At 49.1% G+C, this 25209-nt stretch overlaps 1 protein-coding gene across 1 annotated transcript in view; it reads right to left on the reverse strand.

Moving 5' to 3' along the window:
- Positions 1 to 437: 437 nt before the first annotated feature.
- pkd1b (polycystic kidney disease 1b) overlaps positions 438 to 25209 on the reverse strand; it is a 146001-nt gene continuing 121229 nt past the window's right edge. Inside the window, exons 32-41 of the mRNA XM_068004381.1 lie at positions 24712 to 24914; positions 22900 to 23094; positions 19539 to 19693; positions 15842 to 15954; positions 14198 to 14351; positions 10680 to 10854; positions 8229 to 8516; positions 6068 to 6202; positions 4335 to 4649; positions 438 to 2363 (exon numbers count right to left, since the gene is read on the reverse strand). Coding sequence (XP_067860482.1) covers positions 1653 to 2363; positions 4335 to 4649; positions 6068 to 6202; positions 8229 to 8516; positions 10680 to 10854; positions 14198 to 14351; positions 15842 to 15954; positions 19539 to 19693; positions 22900 to 23094; positions 24712 to 24914 — 2444 coding nt within the window. The 3' untranslated portion in view covers positions 438 to 1652. The remainder of the gene's footprint in view (positions 2364 to 4334; positions 4650 to 6067; positions 6203 to 8228; positions 8517 to 10679; positions 10855 to 14197; positions 14352 to 15841; positions 15955 to 19538; positions 19694 to 22899; positions 23095 to 24711; positions 24915 to 25209) is intronic.

Below are 25209 nucleotides of genomic sequence, written 5' to 3' on the forward strand. Positions count from 1 at the left end.
CCCCCCCCCCCCCCCCCCCCATTTCCCTGGGCACTGAAGTAAATGACGTTGGGTCCTACAGCTCTATTAAGTTCATCTTAATCTTAACTAGGATGGCATATTAACTTTCCTCTCTGGGTGGGAACAGAGTGGGTGAGCAGTTAAAATGCAGCGGCTCCATTTCTCGCTACGTTCCCACTGATCTGATTTTAACATCGCTAGTTTTGGTGGTGATTGAGGCGCCCGCCGGACTCGGGCAGGAGCCTCGTGTATAAACACTAATCGGGGTCCTATAAAGTCAATAGGACCTCGATGGGATTTTAACCAGGACCTAAGCAGTGTAGCCAAACTGTGGGTTTTCTGGCAGGCTGCAGCTGGTGGGAAGGACGGAGGCCCTCCAAGTAAGTGGGGCTACGAGAAGCAGGAGTGCTCCCCTGCCCTGGACTCCCCAACCTCTTCCCTCCTGCGAGACCACCCCCCTCTCCACCACTTACCTCGAAGCCGGTGGGCTGCCAAAGGCCACCCGATCATTGCCTGCTGTGCACACTGTACCTGTTTGGTCCGTGCGGGATGTGGACCGGCAACATTTAAACGAGACCCGGGAGTTAAAGTCTCCCGGGCCTGAAACTTAGGCCAGCGAGTGCGTTTCGCATGCACCCTGCCTGTCTGCCTGAAACCCATTCTGGGTTAAAATCGATCCCTAAACCCATTCCTACGATCATTTCTATTGAAGCAGTTTTAGCTGGCCCCGTACTACCAAAACCAGAGCACTGTCTTCAGAAGTGGGGAAAAAAAAAACTGATGCAGAGTATTCATTCAGTTCATCAGCCTCATACCAAACCTGCCCAGATAAATCCCTCAAAGTATCAATGTGGACTTTAATTGTTTTCTGACTTTGAACATAAATTTAAAAAAAATCATTAGTAATATTGCCCACTATCCTTTTTTCGTATGTCATTTAACATTCCTAATATTGCCTCCTGTTACATACAGCTATTTGTTGCACTTGTTTCTATTTTGTTCACAACTGAACCTTTAATATACAGTGAAGTATGTTTTTAGGTTAATTTGTCTATGTACCTATTTAGCCATGACAGCCTGACTACCTGAACCTAAATCCTTTTTACCCAAGGGATATACAAGGATCCTTGTCCTACACTGAGGATTTAAAATGCTCCTTTTCGCTTTGCCTCGACTGCCCAGAGTACCTTCTCGAAATCAGGATTTGGCCCTCCTGATATCAGGTACCAACAATAACTTAGCAGTAGCATTAAGCAACTGAAATTTAGCCATACTATTATCACTACTGGCCAAACATTTCCCCACATGCACTAATTCTAATCTAGTACTCTCCCTACCATGTTGAATAAACTGCCTCTCACTGTCGATCAGTGAAGAAACAGCATCACTGTCAATGAGTGAGGGGAAGCATTCGAAACAGTATTGATGCCTTTCATTGCCAGTGAATGAGGGAATGTGCTTTAAACAGCATCGCTATGCCTCGCTGTCAGTAAATGAGGGGAAATATTATAAACAGTATTGCTGCCTCTCTGTCTGGCAGTGAGGGGATGTGTTATAAACTATCACTGTCAATGAATGAGGGAATGTGTAACAAGCAGTATCACTGCCTCCCTCTCAATGCTCTATAATCCCTCCTCATAATTGCTGTGTAATCAGTGGTGGTTTCCCTCTGCGCTTTCAGTCTGCCATGCGCTCCTCTTTACTGGGGCCTGCTGCATACTCATTACTCGATCCTGCCTTTCTTCGCTTTTGGGCCTGGGTTTTGCTGCAGGCTCTGAGCTCGGTGCAGGTCTCTGGCTGATGCCTGCAGACAGTGGTGGCCCGGGCTGCCAGGCTCTTCTACCGGGGGCATCACTAGGCCTGGATCCGACCGCCAGGGCCCTATGGGCTGACCTGGCGACTTCTGCAGGGTTTTTGCAAGCTGGGCCTTTGCTTGGCCGCAGGCCAGAGACTGCTGATTCAGAGATCGCACTGTAGGTCCTCGGCAGCAGGAGCTGCACGCTTGGCGGAGGGATGGTTCTTTTCTCCGTGTAACTCTGTTCCCTCCTGGTCAGTCTCCGCCTCTTCTGGTTAATTCTGCACTGCACTTTCTCCAAATCGGCTTCGATCCGATACAGATCATCGGTTACTTTATTGACGCGGTCAAAGTGACCGAGCAGGCTGTTGACGGTCGGCAGCAGTCGATTCAGATAGGCCTCTGTGGTTGGACTCTCCGGAATGGTCAGATCCTCGGATCGCACAGAGCCAGATGAGATGGTGGAGTCGGAAAAATAGGACTTGGTGCTCGCCGATGCTAGCCGGGAAAATCGGGAGGTGCCTGACGGCAGGGACTCCATTCCTTCGAACGTCACCTTGTGACGGAACTGCGATGAAATGAAGAAAAGTTTCCGTGAGGATCAGTGACAGTAAAGGTTAAATGAGACGGCACTTTCATTTATTACACTCAGCTGGGCATAAACTATGGCCAGGTCGAGAGGGCAAAGATTCACTGGTCCAACTGGTTCCATAGTTTGTATTCAGTGCTCATCACAGGGACACCAACCCATATCCTACCCCTAAACAAGATCCTGGAGCGGCAACTGGGACACTGCTGGGATCGGCTGTGGCTCAGTGGGTAGCACTCTCGCCTCTTGAGTCAGAAGATTGTGGGTTCAAGTCCCATTCCTGAGTCTTTGAGCACAAAATCTAGGGCTGATGCTCCAGTGCAGTACTGAGGGAGTTAAACTGAGGCCCCGTCTGCCCTTTCAGGTGGACGTAAAAGATCCCGTGGCACCTTTCGAAGAAGAACAGGGAGTGTTCTCCCCGGTGTCCTTGCCAATATTTATCCCTCAACCAATATCACTACCTGGTCATTATCACATTGCTGTTTGTGGGACCCACCTGTTGGGGCATTGGCTTGAAGGGTTACCTGGAGCGGAGCTGGAAGTATCCCACTGTCAGTGATGGAGCATGATAAACCACGGCCAGCAACAGTAGGAAATGGACCAATGGTAAGGTGGTGGTCAGTGGCAGCAAAGTGAGTCAATGGCATTGGATGGAACTGTCTGGCAGCACCAATGATATAGCACTGGACAGCAGTGTGATCAGTTTATACCTTAGTTTGGCCATCGTTCCAATGCCAGCCCGAACCTGCTTCCATCTGGGACTTTGGAAGATTGAGTTCAGCACTGCAATAATCAACCCCACTATTTGTAACGTCAAATTTCGATTTTGCTTTCTCCATTTCTATGATTCATTTTTTGTACAGTAACCAGATGGAGGAACCTTGAATCAAAATATCCAAATAGTAGAATTGTTTGCATTGGTTCTTGAAGTGCATGGGAAAAGCACAGAATAGAAATGGGAAAAAGAAATATCGGAATGTGCGTTTGTGCTGCTGTTGGCGGACGCCTTGTGATATCTCTGAAGGAGCATAGGATCCGGTACATTCATGGGTAACAAGGCCCAGCAGTCACTGCAGCTCCTGAGAGACCAGGAAATTTTATTTTACTGTTCCATGTACCAACGCACATGGACAGGGAGAGCTGGGAGAGAGGAGGGCAGAAAAGCAGGTGGTCACTAAATGGAAAGGAGCGTGAGGTTAGGAGTTAGATAAGAGGGAGTGCGAGTCCAGGAATAGGACAGAGGAGGGTGGGAGAACTGGAATTGAACAGAGGGGAGCAGGAGGTCGAGAGTCAGACAGAGTGGAACTGGAGCAGCATTGGAGAGCCCAAGGAGAGGAGTGCATGACCAGGCCAGGAACAGTTGAACGCACTGACCAAAGTGAGCAACAGTGAAGGAGGCTTGGCGTTGGACAGAAGGGAACAGGAAGCCGGGAGTCAGAGAGAAGGGAGTAGAAGGCCTGGAGTCTGGGAAAAGAGAATGGGAGGCTGAGTCAAACAGCAGAGTCCGAGAGAAGGCAGGAGGAAGCCAGGAGTCGGACAGAACGGAGTGCAATGTTGAGAGTCTGACAGAAGGGAGTAGGAGGCCTCGAGTCTGGGAAAAGGGAGCGGGAGGCTGTCAAAGTAAGGTGTGAGAGCGGACAGAAGAGAGGGGGAGGCCTTGAGTCGGAGATAAGGGAGGGGGAGCGGCACTAGAGAGTCCATAATAGATAGAAGAGCATGGCTGGGTCAAGCACTGGTGAATGTGTTCACCAGAGTGAGTGACTACTATCCACCACAATGACTCGTGTACAGAATAAACCCCTCCCCCACAACTTCAACCTGAAAAAGCTGCTAGAAAATAATCGCAGGTTCAAACTTTCCAGTAACGCAGAGACTGTACCACTCTCTTTGAAACTCCCACCTCTCTCTCAGCGATCTTGCACGGTGTCCCTGGCCAATCTCTACATTTACCTCCTTTACTTTGGTAAGTCCAATCCAAAGTTTGAACCTCTTGATGAAGAACTCGATCATCTCGTAGTCTTGGGGCTCGATGGCGGGACGGTACATCTCTGCCCGGATGCCCCTGTAATTCTGGATGGTGACGGCGCTGAACAGACGCCTTGCAATCCACACCAGACACAGCAGGTAGCTGATGAAGTAGATGGGCGCGGTCACGGGGTATTGGTGGACTGCGTGCTGCAGGGACGCAGCTCCCCGAGAGAAGGCAACCAAAGACAGTAGGGTGCGCCTGAATGTCTTAAAGTCCTCCAGAGCTGGAGAGAACATCTGGAGGGAACACAAGGGAAAAACGGTTGGGGCCACTTCCTCTGACAGAAATACACAACCATATAAATTACAACACAAAAACAGGCAATGTTGCTGTTTATCCTCCATGAGTAGTCCTAATGTGCCTGCTCTGTTCCCATATCCCTTTATCCTCCTTCCCATCAGATACCTATCTGATCTATTCTTAAATAATGACACGGTCTCTGTTTCAATCACTAACCCCAGTAGTGGATTCTGCAGCCTCACAACCCTCTGTAAAAAAAAAAGTATCCCCTTCTCTTATAGTATCATAGCGTGTTAGAGCACAGAAGGAGGCTAGTCGGCCCATCGTGCCTGTGCCGGCTCTTTGAAAGAGCTATCCAATTAGTCCCACTCCCCAGTTCTTTCCCCATAGCCCTGTAAATGTTTTCCCTTCAAGTATTTATCCAATTCCCTATTGAAAGTTACTATTGAATCTACTTCCACCACCCTTTCAGGCAGTGCATTCCAGATCATAACAACTCGCTGCGTAAAAAAAAATGTTTCCTCATGTCGCCTCTGGTTCTTTTGCCAATTACCTTAAATCTGTGTTCTCTGTTTACTGACCCTTCTGCCACTGGAAACAGTTTCTCCTTATTTATTCTATCAAAACCCTTCATGATTTTGAACACCTCTATCAAATCTCCCCTTAACCTTCTCTGTTCTAAGGAGAACAACCCCAGCTTCTCCAGTCTCTCCACATAACTGAAGTCCCTCATCCCTGGTACCATTCTAGTAGTCCTAAATCTCTTGCATTTAATCTTTTATCTATGTTCCCTCGTTCTAGACCCCTCATTCACTCGAAACAGGCCATTTCCATTTACTCTGTCCCATCCCTTCATAATCTTAAGCACTTCTACTTAATCTCCTCTGTTCCAATGAAAACAGTCCTAATTTTTCAAGTCTTTGTATTTGTATTTTCTCATAGCAGGGAGCACCCCAGTGAATGCGCTGTACCCTCTCCATTACCCCAACATCCTTCCTATAAGCATGGAGCCCAATACGGCACTCAGTACTCCAACTGTGGTCTTACTAAGGTTTGATATAGATTCTCCATTACAGCTTTTATATTCCATACCCCTTCTGTACCCTGAATTCGATTAGCTTTTTTTTTAATAGTCTTATCCACTTGAGGTGCTGCTTTTAATGTCTTCTGAACCTGTACCCCCAAATCCCTCCACTCTTCCACATCATCCTTCTTTCTCTCGCTCTTCGCCTCGCTGGCCCCTGCACCGCGGGCCCTTCACCTCGCTGGCCCCTGCACCGCGGGCCCTTCACCTCGCTGGTGTCCTGCACAGTGAGCCCCAGCCCTTCACAAGGACTTGATGTGTATTCTGCGCTGGGCCTGTTCAGATTGCAGCTCGCTCTCTCATGCCCCTGTAAAGGGCTCCAATACGCACCACGTAGCCACACTGCGCGTAGACCATGACGAGCAAGAAGAAGATCAGAGCAGCAGCCGTCAGCTCTCGGAACGTGTGCTGGAATGTCTTCCCAAACACGCACCACCTCCGCACAAAACGAAGCTGTCGTACAATCTATAGAAAGAAAGAACTTGCATTTATGTCGTATCTTTCACCACCTCGGGACGTCATAAAGCGCTTTACAGCCAATGATGTACTTTTGAAATGTAATCATTGTTGTAGGACACGCAGCAGCCAATTTGCACTCAGCAAGGTCCCACAAACAGCAATGTGATAAATGACCAGATAATCTGTTTTAATGATGTTGGTTGAGGGATAAATATTGGCCCGGACACCTGGGAGAACTCACCCGCTCTTCTTCAAATAGCGGTTTGGGATCGTTTATATCCACCTGAGAGCACAGACGGGGCCTTGGTTTAATGTCTCATCCAAAAGACGGCACCTCCAACAGTACAGCACTCCCTCAGTACTGCACTGAAGTGTCAGCATGGATTTTGTGCTCAAGTCCCTGGAGTGGGGCTTGAATCCACCAACCTTCTTACTCAAAGAGGCGAGAGAGCTACCCACTGAGCCACGGCATGGATAAATCTATGGATAAATGAGGAAAACATAAACACAGGGTCCGAAAGAGGACCCGAAATGTGCAAACTCACAGTCATCAACACAGACACACAAACGGAATATGTTTTACTGCATGAATGGGACGGGCCTTTTTATTAAATATACACTGTTGCTGCAGTGTGTGACCAGGAAGTTTGTTCCCAGACCTCTGGCCCCCTCTTCAGACAGATGCTGGGAAGTTTAATTGAGCTGTTTAAGATGATTAAAGGAGGCAATCGGGTATCTACCCTATAGATAGAGAGAAACTATTTCCTCTGGTGGGGAGTCCAAAACAAGGGGGCATAACCTTAAAATTAGAGCCAGGCCGTTCAGGGGGTGATGTCAGGAAGCACTTCTTCACACAAAGGGTAGTGGAAATCTGGACCTCTCTCCCCCAAAAAGCTGTTGAAGCTGGGGGTCAATTGAAAATTCAAACCTGAGATTGATAGATTTTTGTTGGTTAAGGGTTATGGAACCTAGACGGGTAGATGGAGTTAAGGTACAGATCGGCCATGATCTAATTGAATGGCGGAACAGACTGGAGGGGTGAATGGCCTCCTCCTGTTGCTGAGTGTGCAACTGCCCTCTACTCCCCCTGGAAGGGGCATGCAAGGGCCTCTGGCCAGCACCGACCAGGTCAACAAGGCTTATTAGCAGGAGCAGTGATCGGTGAAGTGTCAAACCTCCATGCTCAAACGCTGCCACCCCCATCACTGTACCAAATAATATTCTCACTCCTAGTCCCCTGCACCTTTTAACTCTACCCTGCCTTTCCTGTGCACTCTTCTCCATTGTGCAAATCAGCCAGTTTGCTCCCAGGTTTCTGAGCTATCAGATTGTTGAGCAGTAGCTGAGGGCAGTGCGAGCAGATACACAGACCTGTTACCTTCCCCTCTCAGCTGGCTGGACGGAGATTTAAATCTCACAGGGTGGGGACTTGCTACACTACAGGGCAGCTTTTCTTAAAAAACAAGTTTATTTTGCCCCTTTCCCAGGCTGCTAGGGATGTGGGACTTCAATTATGTGGAGAGATTGGAGAAGCTGGGGTTGTTCTCCTTAGACCAGAGGAGGTTAAGGGGAGATTTAATAGAGGTGTTCAAAATCATGAAGGGTTTTGATTGAGTAAATAAGGAGAAATTGTTTCCACTGGCAGGAGGGTCGATAACCAGAGTTCACAAATTTAAGATAATTGGCAAAAGAACCGGGGAGTGGGGAGATGAGAATTTTTTTTTACGCAGCGAGTTGTTATGATCTGGAATGCACTGCCTGAAAGGGTGGTGGAAGTAGATTCAATAATAACTTTCAAAAAGGAATTGGATAAATACTTGAAAAGGTAAAATTTGCAGGGCTATGGGGAAAGAGCCGGGGAGAGTTGGATTAATTGGATAGCTTTTTCAAAGAGCCGGCACAGGCACGATGGGCCGAATGGCCTCCCGCGCTGTAAGATTGTAATCCTTTTGATTCGTGAGATTTTGCTGCTGATAGTGTGCAGGGGCCGGCTGCTTGTACCCCATACTGCCCATGTAACTTGCTTACGTACCTTTACGGTGAGAATGGTGAGCAGCAAGGCAGCGAGGCCAGTGACCACCTCAGCCAGGAGCGCAACACGGTAGAAGCTGATGAACGCTCGGCGGTTCTGCTCGTAGTGCCCAAGCTGCCCTTCGGCCAGTCTGATGCGGCTGAAGTGGAAGATGGGGATGAGGATGCAGAGAAGGATGACCAAGATCTGGAGGTACCTCCGGCCCTCTTTGAAATAAGCCAGTCCCTCCCTGCTCAGGGCGACGGCCTCGGCAAACAGGAAACAGAGGCTGAAGAGAAGCAGCAGCACCTGCACAAGGAGGAGGCAACAGTCAGTAGACGAGGCAGCACCAACATTGCAACTTAGCGCTGTCAGTGAACAGAGGGACCTCACCTGTAACACAGAGCTGAGCTCTGCTGTCAGTGAACAGAGAGAGCTCACGTGTAACACAGACTTGAGCTCAGTGCTGTCAGTGAACAGAGAGACCTCACCTGTAACACAGAGCTGAGCTCAGTGCTGTCAGTGAACAGAGAGAGCTCACCTGTAACACAGAGCTGAGCTCAGTGCTGTCAGTGAACAGAGGGACCTCACCTGTAACACAGAGCTGAGCTCAGTGCTGTCAGTGAACAGAGAGAGCTCACCTGTAACACAGAGCTGAGCTCAGTGCTGTCAGTGAACAGAGAGAGCTCACCTGTAACACAGACCTGAGCTCAATGCTGTCAGTGAACAGAGAGAGAGAGCTCACCTGTAACACAGACCTGAGCTCAGTGCTGTCAGTGAACAGAGGGACCTCACCTGTAACACAGACCTGAGCTCAGCACTGTCAGTGAACAGAGGGACCTCACCTGCAAAATAAGCAAGTTCGGAAAAGCCCTGTTTTTGAGCCTCCAGTTTCAGTGCTTGTGCACACCCCAACAATGATCTTCAGAAGAGCTCCTTTACCAATGGGTCAGGACAATGCAGCCCTACTCCCTGGACCCCAGCATGATTCACACCATCACCATGCCCAGCCTTTGCCGAGTCGCTGCAAAAACTCATCAGTCAGGGTTGGGGAGAGGGAACCAGAAGGACGGCAACAATCAATCCGAGAACTGAGTGAGTGCACGAATATCAACGTCAGGAAGCTCACGTGATCTCTCTCTGTTCACTGACAGCGCTGAGTTCAGGTCTGTGTTACAGGTGAGCTCTCTCTGTTCGCAGACAGCGCTGAGCTCAGGTCTATTACAGGTGAGATTTTCTGTTCACAGACAGCGCTGCGCTCGGGTCTGTGTTACAGGTGAGCTCTCTGTTCAGTCAGGGCAACTGGAGCACATCCAATGCGCCAGCAGGCAAAGAGAGAACATGCAGGGTTCAACAGAGGAGCCTCTGAAACCGTGGGCTACCTCCGGGGACATGATTAAACAACTGAAGCTTGCATCTGATGATCAGATATTGGCCATACAATTGGGAATTGAATATTTACAACACATAGCTTCTTCCCCCTCCCCCCTCTCCCCCCCCCACTACCTTCGAATGGGATTTTTATTCTCATTCTCGGGATGTCGGCATCGCTGGAAAGGCCGGCATTTATCACCCATGCCTAGTTGCCCAGGTTTGATACAACTAAGTGGCTTCCTTGGCCACTCCAGAGGGTATTTAAGAGTGAACCACGTTGGTGTGGGACTGGAGTCGCATATAGGGCAAACAGGTTTCTTTCCCTGTAGGATATTAGTGAATCAGTTGGGCTTTTACGACAATCCGACAGCTTCATGGTCACTTTTACTGATTCCAGTTGTTTATTTCCAGAATGTGTTTATTAAACTGAATTAAAATTCTCCAACTACCTTGGTAGGATTGGAACTCACTGGATTGGGAGTGCAGGCCTCTGGATTACTTGTCAAGTAAGAAAGAAAGACTTTCATGGCCTCAGGACCTCCCAAAGCGCATTAAAGCCAATGAAGTACTTTTGAAGTGCAGTCAACATGGCAGCCTATTTGGGCACAGCAAGATCCCACAAACAGCAGTGTGATAATGACCAGATAATCTTTTTTTTTTAAGGTGTTGGTTGCGGGATAAATACTGGCCAGAACACCGGGGAGAACTCCCCTGCTCTTCTTCAAAATAGTGTCATGGATCTTTTACGTCCAGCCAAGAGGGCAAACGGGGCCTTGGTCCAATGTTTCATCCGAAAAACGGCACCTCCGACAGTACAGCACTCCCTCAGTACTGCATTGGAGTGTCAGCTTAAACCCATAACCTCTGACTCAGAGAAGAGTGGGCTACCACTGAGCCATAGCTGACACCATAACCACTAACTATCGTACCCTTATAACCGCAAGTAGAAATTGCCGCAGGCATCTAATGCGTAGAAGAGTTTGGTGGGGGACGGAACCAACCTGACGTTCCCCGATATTGGGGGCCTTGCGCCTGCTGTGTGTTGGAAGTGGGCGATTCGAGAAGGCAATTTGTTAAGTGTTACAGAGTGACGCTTACCATTGACACCAGCAACAGATCGACCCCTTGGCTCGAGCGCAGCACGGAGACGGGTTTAATATTGACAGTCGGCACGACAGGCGCAGCCAGCTGAAACTCCACCAGTAATGTCACCACCACGTACAGATCCACGTCCCAGCAGTACTGTGTGAACTCAACAAACACAGCCCTGGTCCTGGGACGGGGGAAGGAAACAGATGCAGGGTCAAAAATATAAGACAGCCCCTCCCCCCACACAATCAGAGCACAGACCTGCAGCCCCTTCCCCCACATGGTCAGAGCTCTGACCTGCAGCCCCTACCCCACATGGTCAGAGCGCTGACCTGCAGCCCCTACCCCACATGGTCAGAGCTCTGACCTGCAGCCCCTACCCCACATGGTCAGAGCGCTGACCTGCAGCCCCTACCCCACATGGTCAGAGCTCTGACCTGCAGCCCCTACCCCACATGGTCAGAGCGCTGACCTGCAGCCCCTTCCCCCACACGGTCAGAGCGCTGACCTGCAGCCCCTCCCCCCACATGGTCAGAGCCCAGACCTGCAGCCCCTCCCCCCACATGGTCAGAGCCCAGACCTGCAGCCCCTCCTCCCAGTCAGAGCCCAGACCTGCAGCCCCTCCCCCCACATGGTCAGAGCCCAGACCTGCAGCCCCTCCCCCCACATGGTCAGAGCCCAGACCTGCAGCCCCTCCCCCCACACCATCAGAGCACAGACCTGCAGCCCCTCCTCCCAGTCAGAGCCCAGACCTGCAGCCCCTCCCCCCACATCATCAGAGCACAGACCTGCAGCCCCTCCTCCCACACCATCAGAGCACAGACCTGCAGCCCCTCCTCCCAGTCAGAGCCCAGACCTGCAGCCCCTCCCCCCACAGTCAGAGCCCAGACCTGCAGCCCCTCCTCCCACACCGTCAGAGCTCTGACCTGCAGCCCCTCCCCCCACACAGTCAGAGCTCTGACCTGCAGCCCCTCCTCCCACACCGTCAGAGATCTGACCTGCAGCCCCTCCCCATACCTCAGTGTTAATTGTATCCATATGTTTTATATGAATTAGTATTAATTGTGTACAGATGCTGCATATCACTTGGGTATGCTCTTGTAAGCATTTATATGAGAGCTTATTGAGGATGTGGAGTGGGTAATGTTGATGTCTGTGAATAAAGGCTTGGAAGCACCTGAAGACCAGGCTCTATTCTTCACCACCTTGCTATCCAATTTATTACAAATGTAAGGAATCTTACAACACCAGGTTATAGTCCAACAATTTTATTTTAAAATCGCAAGCTTTCGGAGATTATCTCCTTCGTCAGGTGAGTGACTCACCTGACGAAGGAGATAATCTCCGAAAGCTTGCGATTTTAAAATAAAATTGTTGGACTATAACCTGGTGTTGTAAGATTCCTTACATTTGTCCACCCCAGTCCATCACCGGCATCTCCACATCAATTTATTACAGTAAGGACTCTGGCCTGAAGCCCCCTTGTATTGTCAGGACTCTGGCCTGAAGCCCCCTTGTATTGTCAGGACTCCACACCTCACTGTCCACCATCAGATTCCATAAACCCTTTAAGTGCTCGTCACTCCCAAGTTAAAAGGAGTCGATCCTCTGCCACAGGACTTACATTGCATCGATCCAGCCATTCTGGTGCAAGTCCCACAAAACCGCACTGCTTCCTTCCGAATTGTTCCCAAGCTCCAGTGTATATCCGCCACTGCCGTAGATCCCCATCTCTCCTGTGTACCAGATGCTGCAGAGCACAGAAACAGACATCTCCTTCACTGCTGTGTCGACGGCTGATGCTCAACGCAGTTTTGGCCACTAGCGTTTACAACGCCGTGAGTTGCCTTAGCTGTATCTAAACTCACTGAGTACCCATTGGCCACTGATTGCTCACTGCTCTTCAAATTGTTTCTCCCATCCGCCCTCTGAAGATGCTGTTTCTGGGGTAACGTCCTGCCGGTACCTCACTCCAAGTGAGCGTCTGTTGGCTATTCGACTGCAGAGGCAACATGGCCCAGCCCAGTCGTGCCCTCGCCCGATGTCCATACGTCCGCACCTTCCAACAGGGGTCACCGACTAGCGATTGGGAGCAAGAACCCTGACCGTTGTTCCCCCTTCCTCTGGCCCCGGGGGATTCAAACGTGGATGAGAAAAGGTGGATAAACAGTGACATGGTGATAAGCATGTAGAAGAGCCAACCCGCAGAGGGGGTGGAAGCAAAGGATGCCATAAACTGAGGGTAATGGATAAACTGAATGGATGTCCTATGAAAGGAAGTATGCGTGGTGGGGAAGTCTGCTATCTTTGGGACTAGCCTGATGGATGGAGTTAGTTGTTTCCATTCCTGTATAATCCTGTGTTCCTAGGGATATTGAGATGTTTGGAGATAGGAGGTGGAGGGGGCGATTAGTTTAAATTTGCCTGCTGAAGTATAGTGGGTAACTATTGCTTGTTGCCTTAGGGAATTGGGGAGAAATTCCTAGATTTGTTTTTTGCCTCTCTCCATGAGTCAGAATTACAAGCAACTGGGAGGGCTTTGCACAAGGTTGCACTGTTTACTGGATGGGGTGAGCACTGACCACCCTGGTGGGCCCTTTTCACCTTTCCCTTCACGTGTTTACCATGGTGCAGCTGATTGCACCACCCAGGTCACCCTTGCTAAAATCAGCTACAGAACAGGCAGGTTAGGACTGCACCGTGGCATTCCCTTTACACACAGACCACCAGGGCCAGCATTAATAAGGTGTGAAACAGAGGTGAAGCAAGGTTTTGACTGGAATCAAGGGGTCGGGGTGGGGGCAACATTCAGGACATACCTGGGGAATGAGAGGCAGAAATGAGATTGGTGTCTTTACTGTCACTGGGAGCTTCGAGTGGAACTGAACTGTTCACCGACCCTTAAACCAGTGCCACAAATGCTGGTCAGTGAGTGAGTGTTTCAGAGACTCCAAGTTGGAAGAGGTTTAGACACAGAGTAAACCTCCCTCTACACTGTCTCATCAAACACTCCCAGGGCAGATACAGCATGGGTTAGATACAGAGTAAAGCTCCCTCTACACTGTCCCATCAAACACTCCCAGGGCAGGTACAGCACGGGTTAGATACAGAGTAAAGCTCCCTCTACACTGTCTCATACACCCCTGGGTTAAACACGGGGTAAAATCTCTTCTATTCTTCCTCAAATCAAAGTGAGTGCCCTTGCTGCACCAATTCTTGACCGGTTACCCAGCTGTGCTGGTTTTTTGTGCTCTGGCCTCCTGAGCAGTGAGAAATGTATGGAGATTGCTGGGATCTTTAAATTTACCACCCCTTGACCCACTAGGGTAAAGTAATTCAACCATTTCAGCCTGGCTGTGCGAAGTCAAGATCGAGAGATAAAGAGACAACGCTGTAACTGAGCACGTGCACCATGACCCCTCTGGGAGCAACTTTATACCAAGAGATTTTTAAAACCATTTGACCAAAGAACACGGACATAAGATGCAAAATCAGTGGTACCAGCCAATAGTAAAGTTTGTTCTTACCCTGTGAAGCCATCTGACGAATAAGCCCAACTGTGATTGGCACTGCTGGTCTCCGCAGACCAGACAATCCCGGACGTCGTTGTGTTGGAATGGCTGCAGATACAGCCAGGGTTAATACCCGGGATTAGCCTGTAAATCCATTGGGAACAACATCCTGAGAAAAGTGCACAACAGAGAATTAGACTTTCTGATCTATCGCACTGTGCTGTGCATTTATATTTCAGTAACTGCATGCAGGAACATGTGCTCCATAAAATGGAAAGAAAACTTTAGCAGGAGCTGTATGTCAAACTGCAGAAGTTTGCTGGTGAAATCTGTTTATTGAAAGAGCCTGCTCCTAACGATTTTGTTTGTGTTTGGAAGCGCTGGACTTCCAACCAAAGGGTCTGTAGGTTCCAGCAGAGTGTGCTGGTATCCAATTCAGAGGGGCCAGTAGCTCCAGCAGAAAGCACTGGTTTCCCATTCAGGAGCGCCAGTAGCTCCAGCAGAGAGCACTGGTTTCCCATTCAGAGGGATGAGTAGCTCCAGCAGAAAGCACTGGTTTCCCATTCAGAGTGACCAGTAGCTCCAGCAGAAAGCACTGATTTCCCATTCAGAAGCGCCAGTAGCTCCAGCAGAGAGCACTGGTTTCCCATTCAGAGGAGCCAGTAGCTCCAGCAGAAAGCACTGATTTCCCATTCAGAAGCGCCAGTAGCTCCAGCAGAGAGCACTGGTTTCCCATTCAGAGGGATGAGTAGCTCCAGCAGAAAGCACTGGTTTCCCATTCAGAGTGACCAGTAGCTCCCAACAGAAAGCACTGGGTTCCCATTCAGGAGGGCCAGTAGCTCCAACAGAAAGTACTGGGTTTCCATTCAGAGGGGTCAGTAGCTCCAACAGAAAGTACTGGGTTACCATTCAGAGGGGTCAGTAGCTCCAACAGAAAGTACTGGTTTCCCATTCAGAGGAGCCAGTAGCTCCAGCAGAAAGCACTGATGTCCCATTCAGAAGCGCCAGTAGCTCCAGCAGAGAGCACTGGTTTCCCATTCAGAGGGATGAGTAGCTCCAGCAGAAAGCACTGGTTTCCCATTCAGAGTGACCAGTAGCTCCCAACAGAAAGCACTGGGTTCCCATTCAGAGGGGTCAGTAGCTCCAACAGAAAGTACTGGGTTTCCATTCAGAGGGGTCAGTAGCTCCAACAGAAAGTACTGGGTTTCCATTCAGAGGGGTCAGTAGCTCCAACAGAAAGTACTGGGTTCCCATTCAGGAGGGCCAGTAGCTCTATCAGAAAACACTGGTTCCCATTCAGAGGGGTCAGTAGCTCTATCAGAAAACACTGGTTCCCATTCAGAGAGGCCAGTAGCTCCAGCAGAGAGCCAGTATCTCTAGTTAGGAGTCCAGAGTTCCTGTTGAATAGTTTACGTAGATGTTTTAATCTGCTAAAGTACTGTTACTAATGTTTCGACAAACTGCAACACTCAACTTGTCATTGTATATTTTTGTTTATAAACATGAAGCACGTCCTCTCTGCTGGGCTGCCCAACCCAACTCCCAGTTTAGTTAATCTATGTGCGTGTTAGTGTTTAACTGGAGCATAAAGTGGTGAACCCAACCTCTAGCAGTAGACCACTAGAGCTGTAACGTTACCTCACCTATCCATGTTCATACCTTCCTCTGATCGGACTTGTCGTAGCTGTGGCACTCTGACCAGCGTCAGCCTGGGGTTATTGTACAGGTGTGGCAGTAGCACGGCCTCTACCCATTGCCACAAATCAGCTGGCCTGTGAAACAGATATAATCCATTGGCACCACCACAACTGAGAACTGAGTGACCCTCCAAAACTGGGTTCAAATTCAGCCCACTCTGATGGGATGAAAGTGTCTTCCTATTGCTGGCTGTAAGGGCTCTACATACTATGAGTTTGGGTAGTTTCAGTCCATGAACTTCTGGGCATGGGCCACAGCAGGTTAATGCCTTTTGCTTGGCACTAATTGGCAATCTCACTCAGAGAGGCCACAAGACAACAGCTTTGGGACATGGTGGAGTTGGGGGAGGGGGAGGTGGTGAGGCACAATGTTGGGGCAGTGTAGAGGGAGCTTTACTCTGTATCTAACCCGTGCTGTACCTGCTCTGGGAGTGTTAGGTTACAACATGGAAGGAGGCCATTTGGCCCATCGAGTCCATGCCGGCTCTATGCAAGAGCAATCCAGCTAGTCCCACTCCCCCGCCCTATCCCCGTAGCCCTGCAAATTTTTTCCTTTCAAGTACTTATCCAGTTCCCTTTTGAAGGCCATGATTGAATCTGCCTCCACCACCCCCACGGGCAGTGCATTCTTCTCGCTGTGTAAAAAAGTTTTTCCTCGTGTCACCTTTGGTTCTTTTGCCAATCACCTTAAATCTATGTCCTCTGGTTCTTGACCCTTCCACCAATGGGAACAGTTTCTCTCTATCTACTCTGTCTAGACCTTCATGATTTTGAATACCTCTATCAAATCTCCTCCCGTCTCTGTTCCAAGCAGAACAACCCCAGCTTCCCCACTCTATCCGCGTAACTAAAGCCCCTCATCCCTGGGATCATTCTAGTAATTACTCTGTACCTAACCCATGCTGTACCTGATTCGGCAGTGCTTGATGCTGACAATGGATGTCTGAAATAAAAACTGCTCCATTACTCAGCACTATCAGCCCTCATCTAGATTACAAAAATCACAAAAAATTCTAAGAAACACAACAGGCTGTGGTATGAAGGCTGCAGAAAATGGGTCTACAGAGGGGGAAAGGAACAGATTAATGCACCCAGGACTTTGTGCAGAAGTAGCAGCTTAGCAATTCCACTCTAGTGCATTTTGGTTTGGTAAATAGAAACATAGAAAATAGGAGCAGGAGTAGGCCATTCGGCCCTTCGAGCCTGCTCCACCATTCAATATGATCATGGATGATCCTCTATCTCAATACCATATTCCCGCTCTCTCCCCATACCCCTTGATGTCCTCTGTGTCTAGAATCTATCTATCTCCTTCTTAAATATATTCAGTGACTTGGCCTCCACAGCCTTCTGTGGTAGAGAATTCCACAGGTTCACCACCCTCTGAGTGAAGAAATTTCTCCTCATCTCAGTCCTAAATGTCCTACCCCGTATCCTGAGACTGTGACCCCTCGTTCTGGACCCCCCAGCCAGGGGAAACATCCTCCCTGAATCCAGTCTGTCTAGCCCTGTCAGAATTTTATACATTTCACTGAGATCCCCTCTCATTCTTCTAAACTCGAGTAAATACAGGCCGAGTCGACCCACTCTCTCCTCATACGACATCTAGTGGTAGCAAATCTAGTCGTACAGTCCTGGGGGGAAATATTCGATAAGGGTCCGTTTTGGGAGGTGGTAGCACCCCGTGCCAGACGGACCCGACACAAGTTTGGACCCACTGGAGCACTTACCTGCAATCAGCCTTCCTTTCCAGGCCTTGCACATGGAATCAATGAAATTTGCATTTTCCACCACCAGAGGGAGCTGAATCTCTTAAAGGGAGGATGTTTCTTAGAAATCTCTTAAAGGTAGCTGGTACCTGTTATTTGCTGAAAATAACAGTCTACTGTCTGCACGGAGTCTGAACGGAGATCAGACATCGCAGACATAAAACACAGATGCAGATCCCATCTCTATGTTTACACACTGATGAGTTATGTTAAAACATTGAATAAAGGTTGAACACTACTAAATCCTACATCCTCCAATCTGCACACCAGATCTCACCAATCTGTCGATCTGAGTTGGTACCAGGCCTGCGAGAACGCATGCACCAACGCTCTCTGCTGATGCACTAGAGACCTTGGGTGCAAGAGGCAGACAGAAGGAGGGACATCTTATATCTGCAGTGGGGGCAAAAGGCCCTCCAGACATATACTCAAAAGGCAGCGGGAGGCAGCGGGGGACATGAGTGGTCAAGGTGAGTGAGGTCAACTGTCAAGTGGTGTCTCCTACCAACTGCACCACGCACCACACCCCCCATCATCCACACACCAATAAACTCACTCTTTCCATCAGTACTCAACTCTTCCAATCAGATGCTTCCTCTCACCCTCACACATTACAACTGTTTCAAGCCACCACCCGCAACTCACAGGCCACACGCACTGGCAGCTATTCAACCATGACAGGCACATCACCCAGACACGTCCTGCTTTCTTGCAGGAGAAGGTGCCGCATATCAAGAGGCAGCAAGTGGCAGTGGCATTTAGCACCTCGAGCCTGTTCTGCCATTCAATGAGATCATGGTGGACCTGTGACCTAACTCCATAAACCCGCCTTAGCCCCATATCCCTTAATACCCTTGGTTCACAGAAATCTATCAATCTCAGATTTAACATTCACAAGTGAGCTAGCATCAACTGCCGTCTGTAGAAGAGTGTTCCAAACGTCTCCCACCCTTTGCGTGTAGAAGCATTTCCTAACTTCATTCCTGCACGTCCTGGCTCTAAATATTAGGCTATGTCCCCGCGTCCTAGTATTCATGTGTAGGAGACCTCCAAAAACAGTTACAAATGTCTCGGCAGCCAGAAGCAATAATCCAGCCACTAACCTGTAAATCCTGAATGGTCCCTTTAAATAGCGCTGATGGGGGGTCCTCCAGGCACTCTAAGACACGCTCAGATGGTCAGGGTTAAGATTGTGCGTTGAGTTGAGCGTTAAGTCCCAAAATGGTGTGTATCACTTTAAATCAGAGTTGTACACTGATTGAAGCCATTTTCTCCCCACTTTACACGATTCCAGGACCCTGATTAGAGAGTCAGATATCTGCACCTGCGCTAACTCCTATACCAAGATGGTATCTTGGATGTCGGAGAGGCCGTGTAGCGCCGAAACAACGGGCGCTACACGGCCCAATTTAGCGTCCCTGGAGTCCATTCAGAGAGTCTGATACCTCTAGTGTTACAGTCCTGGACCCCAATTAGAGGGTCAGTATCTCTAGTGGTACACTCCTGGACCCTGATTAGAGAGTCAGTATCTCTAGTGGTACAGTCCTGGACCCCCATTAGAGGATCTGGTAACTCTACCAATTGATCATCAGACTCTTAAACAAGAGTCTCCCAATAGCAAGGTTTCTCCCATTCTCATCTGGTCCATTAAAACAATTCCTGAAGATGAAGAACAAACTGGCCCTGCAGCCTTGTTGCACAATACATTGGTACTGGGCTATCACAGTGTGGGTCTAGTGATCTGTTACAGCTAAATCTACAGGCAATGTAACGTTATCTCTCGGAGGCAGCTGTGATGACCCAAAGGGGCAATAGAGAGAGAATGAGAGAAAGCATATAATTTAAAGAAGACAATTAATTCTAGCTCTGGGAGTGCTGCAGATCACTCACCCCCGGATAGCAGTAAAGTTGGGTGAGTGCGGAGCCCTGCCAGTAATGGACTGTCGAACAGCGGTTTGTAGGAGCCGAGCGTTGGTGTTTTGGAAACAGCCCTGGTAGTTAATGATGAGCACCACCAGCAGGAAGAGCATGTGCACAACACAGTTCTACAGAGAAAGGAATCCCACCAGGAGTGAGTATTCGAGCAGCATCATTTAGAGACATTCAAAATCCTCTATAAATCCATCCGAGGTCTCTCCACCTCTGGAACCTCCTCCATTCTTCCAATTCTACACATTCCTTCTCTCTCCGCTCTATCACTGGTGGCAAAGCTTTCATCCATCTCGCCTCTACAATCTGAAACCCTCCGTCAAAACCCTTTGCTTCATTCCTTCCCACCTTCAAGAGTCTCCTGAAAGCCGACTGTGCTTTTAGTCACCTACGGAATTCCTCTCCTACCTCTAGTCCAGTCCCAAATGCCTTAGGATGCTTCATTACGTTAAAGGTGCTAAATAATGTTCACTCATTATCATAGAATCATAGAAAAGTTACAGCACAGAAGGAGGCCATTGGCCCATTGAGTCCGTGCCGGCTCTATGCAAGAGCAATCCAGCTAGTCCCATTGCCCCGCCCTATCCCTATAGCCATGCAAATGTTTTCCTTTTAAGTACTTATCCAGTTCCCTTTTGAAAGCCATGATTGAATCTGCCTCTACCACCCACCCTGGCAGTGCATTCCAGATCCTAACCACTTGCTGTGTAAAAAGTTTTTCCTCATGTCACCTTTGGTTCTTTTGCCAATCACCTTAAACCTATGACCTGATTCTTGACCCTTCCGCCAATGGGAACAGTTTCTCTCTACTTTGTCTAGACCCTTCGTGATTTTAAATACCTCTATCAAATATCATCTCAACCTTCTCTGTTCCAAGGAGAACAACCCCAACTTCTCCAGTCTATCCACGTAACTGAAGTCCCTCATCCCTGGAATCATTCATTACTAGCCTTCAGGCAACTCTTGGATGTAGTTAATGGGTGTTCTCCATGGTTAAGTGGGTAAAGGGACTGTCCAGTGTGCCTTTGACCCATACAGATTGGCAAGTTCCCAGATTCAGCTGGGTGATATTAGCCGGGGCAACAGCAGGGTTGCGTCAATTGGCCTCATTGCATGAGGTAACATAGGAACAGGAGTAGGCCATTCAGCCCTTCGAGCTTGTTCCACCATTCAATTAGACCATGGGTGATCTGTATCTTAACTCCATCTACCCGCCTTGGTTCTGTAGCCCTTAATACCCTTACCTAACAAAATTCTATCAATCTCACTTTTGAAATTTTCAGTTGACCCCCAGCATCAACAGGTTTTTGGGAGGGAGAGAGTTCCAGATTTTGATTGCCCTTTGTGTGAAGAAGTGCTTCCTAACATTCCCCCTGAATGGCCGAGACCTAATTTTAAGGTTATACTCCTTGTTCTGGGCTCCCCTACCAGAGGAAATAGTTTCTCTCTATCTACCCTATCAAATCCTTTAATCATTCTAAACACCTCAGTTAGATCACCCCTTAATCTTCAATACTCAAGGGAGAAAAAGAAATCAGGCAGACTTCCCATTTTTGATGGCTACACAATGACTGGTAGAAAATGCCTGTGCGTGTGGACATCAGGCGAGGAGAGGATTGGGCATCAGGCGAGGAGAGGATTGGGGATCAGGCGAGGAGAGGATTGGGCATCAGGCGAGGAGAGGATTGGGCATCAGGCGAGGAGAGGATTGGGCATCAGGCGGGGAGAGGATTGGGGATCAGGCGAGGAGAGGATTGGGGATCAGGAGAGGAGAGGATTGGGCATCAGGCGGGGAGAGGATTGGGGATCAGGCGAGGAGAGGATTGGGGATCAGGCGAGGAGAGGATTGGGCATCAGGCGGGGAGAGGATTGGGGATCAGGCGAGGAGAGGATTGGGGATCAGGCGAGGAGAGGATTGGGCATCAGGCGGGGAGAGGAGAGGATTGGGCATCAGGCGAGGAGAGGATTGGGCATCAGGAGGGGAGAGGATTGGGCATCAGGCGGGGAGAGGATTGGGCATCAGGCGGGGAGAGGATTGGGGATCAGGCGAGGAGAGGATTGGGGATCAGGCGAGGAGAGGATTGGGGATCAGGCGAGGAGAGGATTGGGCATCAGGCGAGGAGAGGATTGGGCATCAGGCGAGGAGAGGAGAGGATTGGGCATCAGGCGAGGAGAGGATTGGGCATCAGGCGGGGAGAGGATTGGGGATCAGGCGAGGAGAGGATTGGGCATCAGGCGAGGAGAGGATTGGGCATCAGGCGAGGAGAGGAGAGGATTGGGCATCAGGCGAGGAGAGGATTGGGCATCAGGCGGGGAGAGGATTGGGGATCAGGCGAGGAGAGGATTGGGCATCAGGAGGGGAGAGGATTGGGCATCAGGCGGGGAGAGGATTGGGGATCAGGCGAGGAGAGGATTGGGGATCAGGCGAGGAGAGGATTGGGGATCAGGCGAGGAGAGGATTGGGGATCAGGCGAGGAGAGGATTGGGGATCAGGCGGGGAGAGGATTGGGGATCAGGTGTGATTCCCCTCATAGTCAAACAGCCTGCCAACATTCTGAACAGAATGAGGATGTTGAGCCATTTGGATGAGGTGCCAGAGGGCAGCCGGTGTCTGTGGTCAGCAGGCCATACCTGTGGAAGGCGCTTCACAACCAAGCCTGATCCTGTCCTAACCTGACCCATACTTGCACACCTTTTCCAGTGGGAGTCACTGGACAACAAAAACGTAGATGGAACCTGGACTGGTTTTTCCTTTTTCTGTCCCAAGGACACTGAAGTTAATTACAGCACTCCAACTGCTACCCTTGCTGAGATCAGCTGCCTCAGCACTGACCGGGAGATCAAACCTAGATCCATATGGCCAGTAGGGCGGGTGAAGTATTTACCCACCAGCCCATCGGGGAACTACCTGCATACATTGCTCATAACATAGGAACAGGAGGAGGCCATTCGGCCCCTCGAGCCTGCTGCACCATTCAATCAGATCATGGCTGATCTGTACCTCAACTGCATTTACCCGCCTTTGCTCCATATCCCTTGATACCCTTACCCATCAAAAATATATCAATCTCAGTCATGAAAGCACCAAATGACCCCCAGCATCCACAGCCTTTGGGGGAGACAGTTCCAGATTTCCACACTCTGTATGAAAAAGTGCTTCCTGAACGGTCTAGTTCCAATATTAAGGTTGCGCCCTATTGTTCTGGATTCCCCCACCAGAGGAAATAGTTTCTCCATATCTACCCTCTCAATTTCTTCAATCATCTTAAACACCTCAACTAGATCATGTTGTACCATTCAATATTCGCTGTAAACCCTGTACCTTCATCAGTGTGCGCAATGCCCTCACTTTCCGCGCCTCTTCTTTGGCTTGGAGGAGACTGTAGCCGTACGGCGCTCGAACTTTACTGATCCTTTCACACGTTTTCTTAACCAAAGGTTCCTCGACCAAGTTATCGTCCTCATCAGCATCTACCGGCTTGGTAATTAGAGCAAGGATCAGGGCTTCGCACAACACCTGCAAGGGTACCAGTCACAGGAAAACCACATCAGCTCCCTTTTTGCAAACGAATGGGCATCCACAGGTCCCATCAGGTTTAGAACAGACAGTCAAAGGTTATAAGCAACCCTCCCGATCAGTAAAATCTTGAGGTTTCTGCTTCTCCCTGCACTGAGGTACTTCACAGCTACTCACATTCCAAACTTCATACTGCTTCTTACAGATTTTCCTAGATTAATTTTATGCTCGAGGGAAGAGATACCCGCACTGGAACACTTCTTCAGTTTCAGCACTGTCAGCAAGCTCACTCTGCACCGCCCCATCAAACACTCCCAGGGCAGGTACAGCACGAGTTAGATACAGAGTAAAGCTCCCTCTACACCGCCCCATCAAACACTCCCTGGGCAGGTACAGCACGAGTTAGATACAGAGTAAAGCTCCCTCTACACTGTCCCATCAAACACTCTCTGGGCAGGTACAGCACGGGTTAGGTACAGAGTAAAGCTCCCTCTACACAGTCCCATCAAACACTCCCAGGGCAGGTGCAGCTCGAGTTAGATACAGAGTAAAGCTCCCTCTACACTGTCCCATCAAACACTCCCAGGGCAGGTACAGCATGGGTTAGATACAGAGTAAAGCTCCCTCTACACTGTCCCATCAAACACTCCCAGGGCAGGTACAGCACGGGTTAGATACAGAGTAAAGCTCCCTCTATACTGTCCCATCAAACACTCCCAGGGCAGGTACAGCACGAGTTAGATACAAAGTAAAGCTCCCTCTACACTGTCCCATCAAACACTCCCAGGGCAGGTACAGCACGAGTTAGATACAAAGTAAAGCTCCCTCTACACTGTCCCTTCAAACATTCCCAAGTATTGTGCAACTACAGAATAAATCTTCACCAAAGTAATATTTTGAGTCCTAAAACTGGCTGATTACAATCTCACTGAGCTTGTTGAAAGTTTAAGAATTGTAATTTCCAGCAATTCCCCGGTGTTGCTGCAGCCTGAACCCTGACACTGCATCATTGCCTCTCACTCCATCCCGACTCAAATTGTTTTTTTGAAACTCACAATTTGGATTTTGTTTTGTGAAGTTTGTAAATTCTCAGTGACTCAGTCTGAGCTGCAGGGGGTGACATCAGTGAGAGCGAGTTTCAGGGCTCTGTGATGTAAGGAGGCACGCACTACAATTTGGAACAGTGTTGAACAGCAGCATGCTTGCATGGAAAGGCTGTGAGATCTATTCTCTGCCTGCTTGATGTTACTGAGTCCCTCAACTCTCTGGAAAGTGCATTGTACAGAAGACTTTACAGCACTGTGATAATTCAGCTTACTGCTTTCCTCTCCATCTCCCAATCTCACGAGTGCCTCCTACCACAACAGTGAGATGCTTTCCTATTCGTTTGCTAGCCACACTGTGACCTGTCTGTAGGAGACTGCCAATTAGTGCCAATCCCATGCCCATTTGAGCTTTATTTAGATGGCCAAACCTCATTTTACATTTTTACTTCACAATAGTGAGAGGAGACTTTCATCCCATCAGGCTGAGCTACATTTGAAGTCAGCTCCCACCATAGTGGTCATATAGATTACTCCCCATTCTTATATTACCTTCAGACCTGGACAATCTCACCTTTAGGGGTTCCAGCACAAAGAATGAGGTCAGGAAGGAGAAGAAAGCAGAAATCAGCCACATTAGCACCACACGGTTGGGGAATAACACGCCATAGGAGACGGTCACGCTGATGCACACAGCGATGAGGAGGAAGCACAGGATGTACGTTACATAGAGGACCGAGTGAGGGAACAACCATTTCCTTGGCCTCTTTGAGATGCCTGTAATAAGTGAAACATCATTAGAAAGTGAAGGACATCAGTCTATCAAATGAAACTCACCATCATTAGTACATTCAGTGCCAATGATTCCAGTCCTTACAGGCAGTCTTTACACTCATCTTTCAAATTAAAAAAAAGTGGCAGCGTGGATACAAAATTGGCTAATGGACAGAAAGCAGAGAGTAGTGGTGAATGGTTGTTTTTCAGACTGGACGGAAGTATACTGTGGTGTTCCCCAGGGGTCAGAATTAAGACCATTGTTCTTTTTGATATATATTAATGACCAGGACTTGAG

The sequence above is a fragment of the Heptranchias perlo genome, chromosome 23 (genome assembly GCF_035084215.1).
Source record: "Heptranchias perlo isolate sHepPer1 chromosome 23, sHepPer1.hap1, whole genome shotgun sequence".
Classification (NCBI taxonomy): domain Eukaryota; kingdom Metazoa; phylum Chordata; class Chondrichthyes; order Hexanchiformes; family Hexanchidae; genus Heptranchias; species Heptranchias perlo.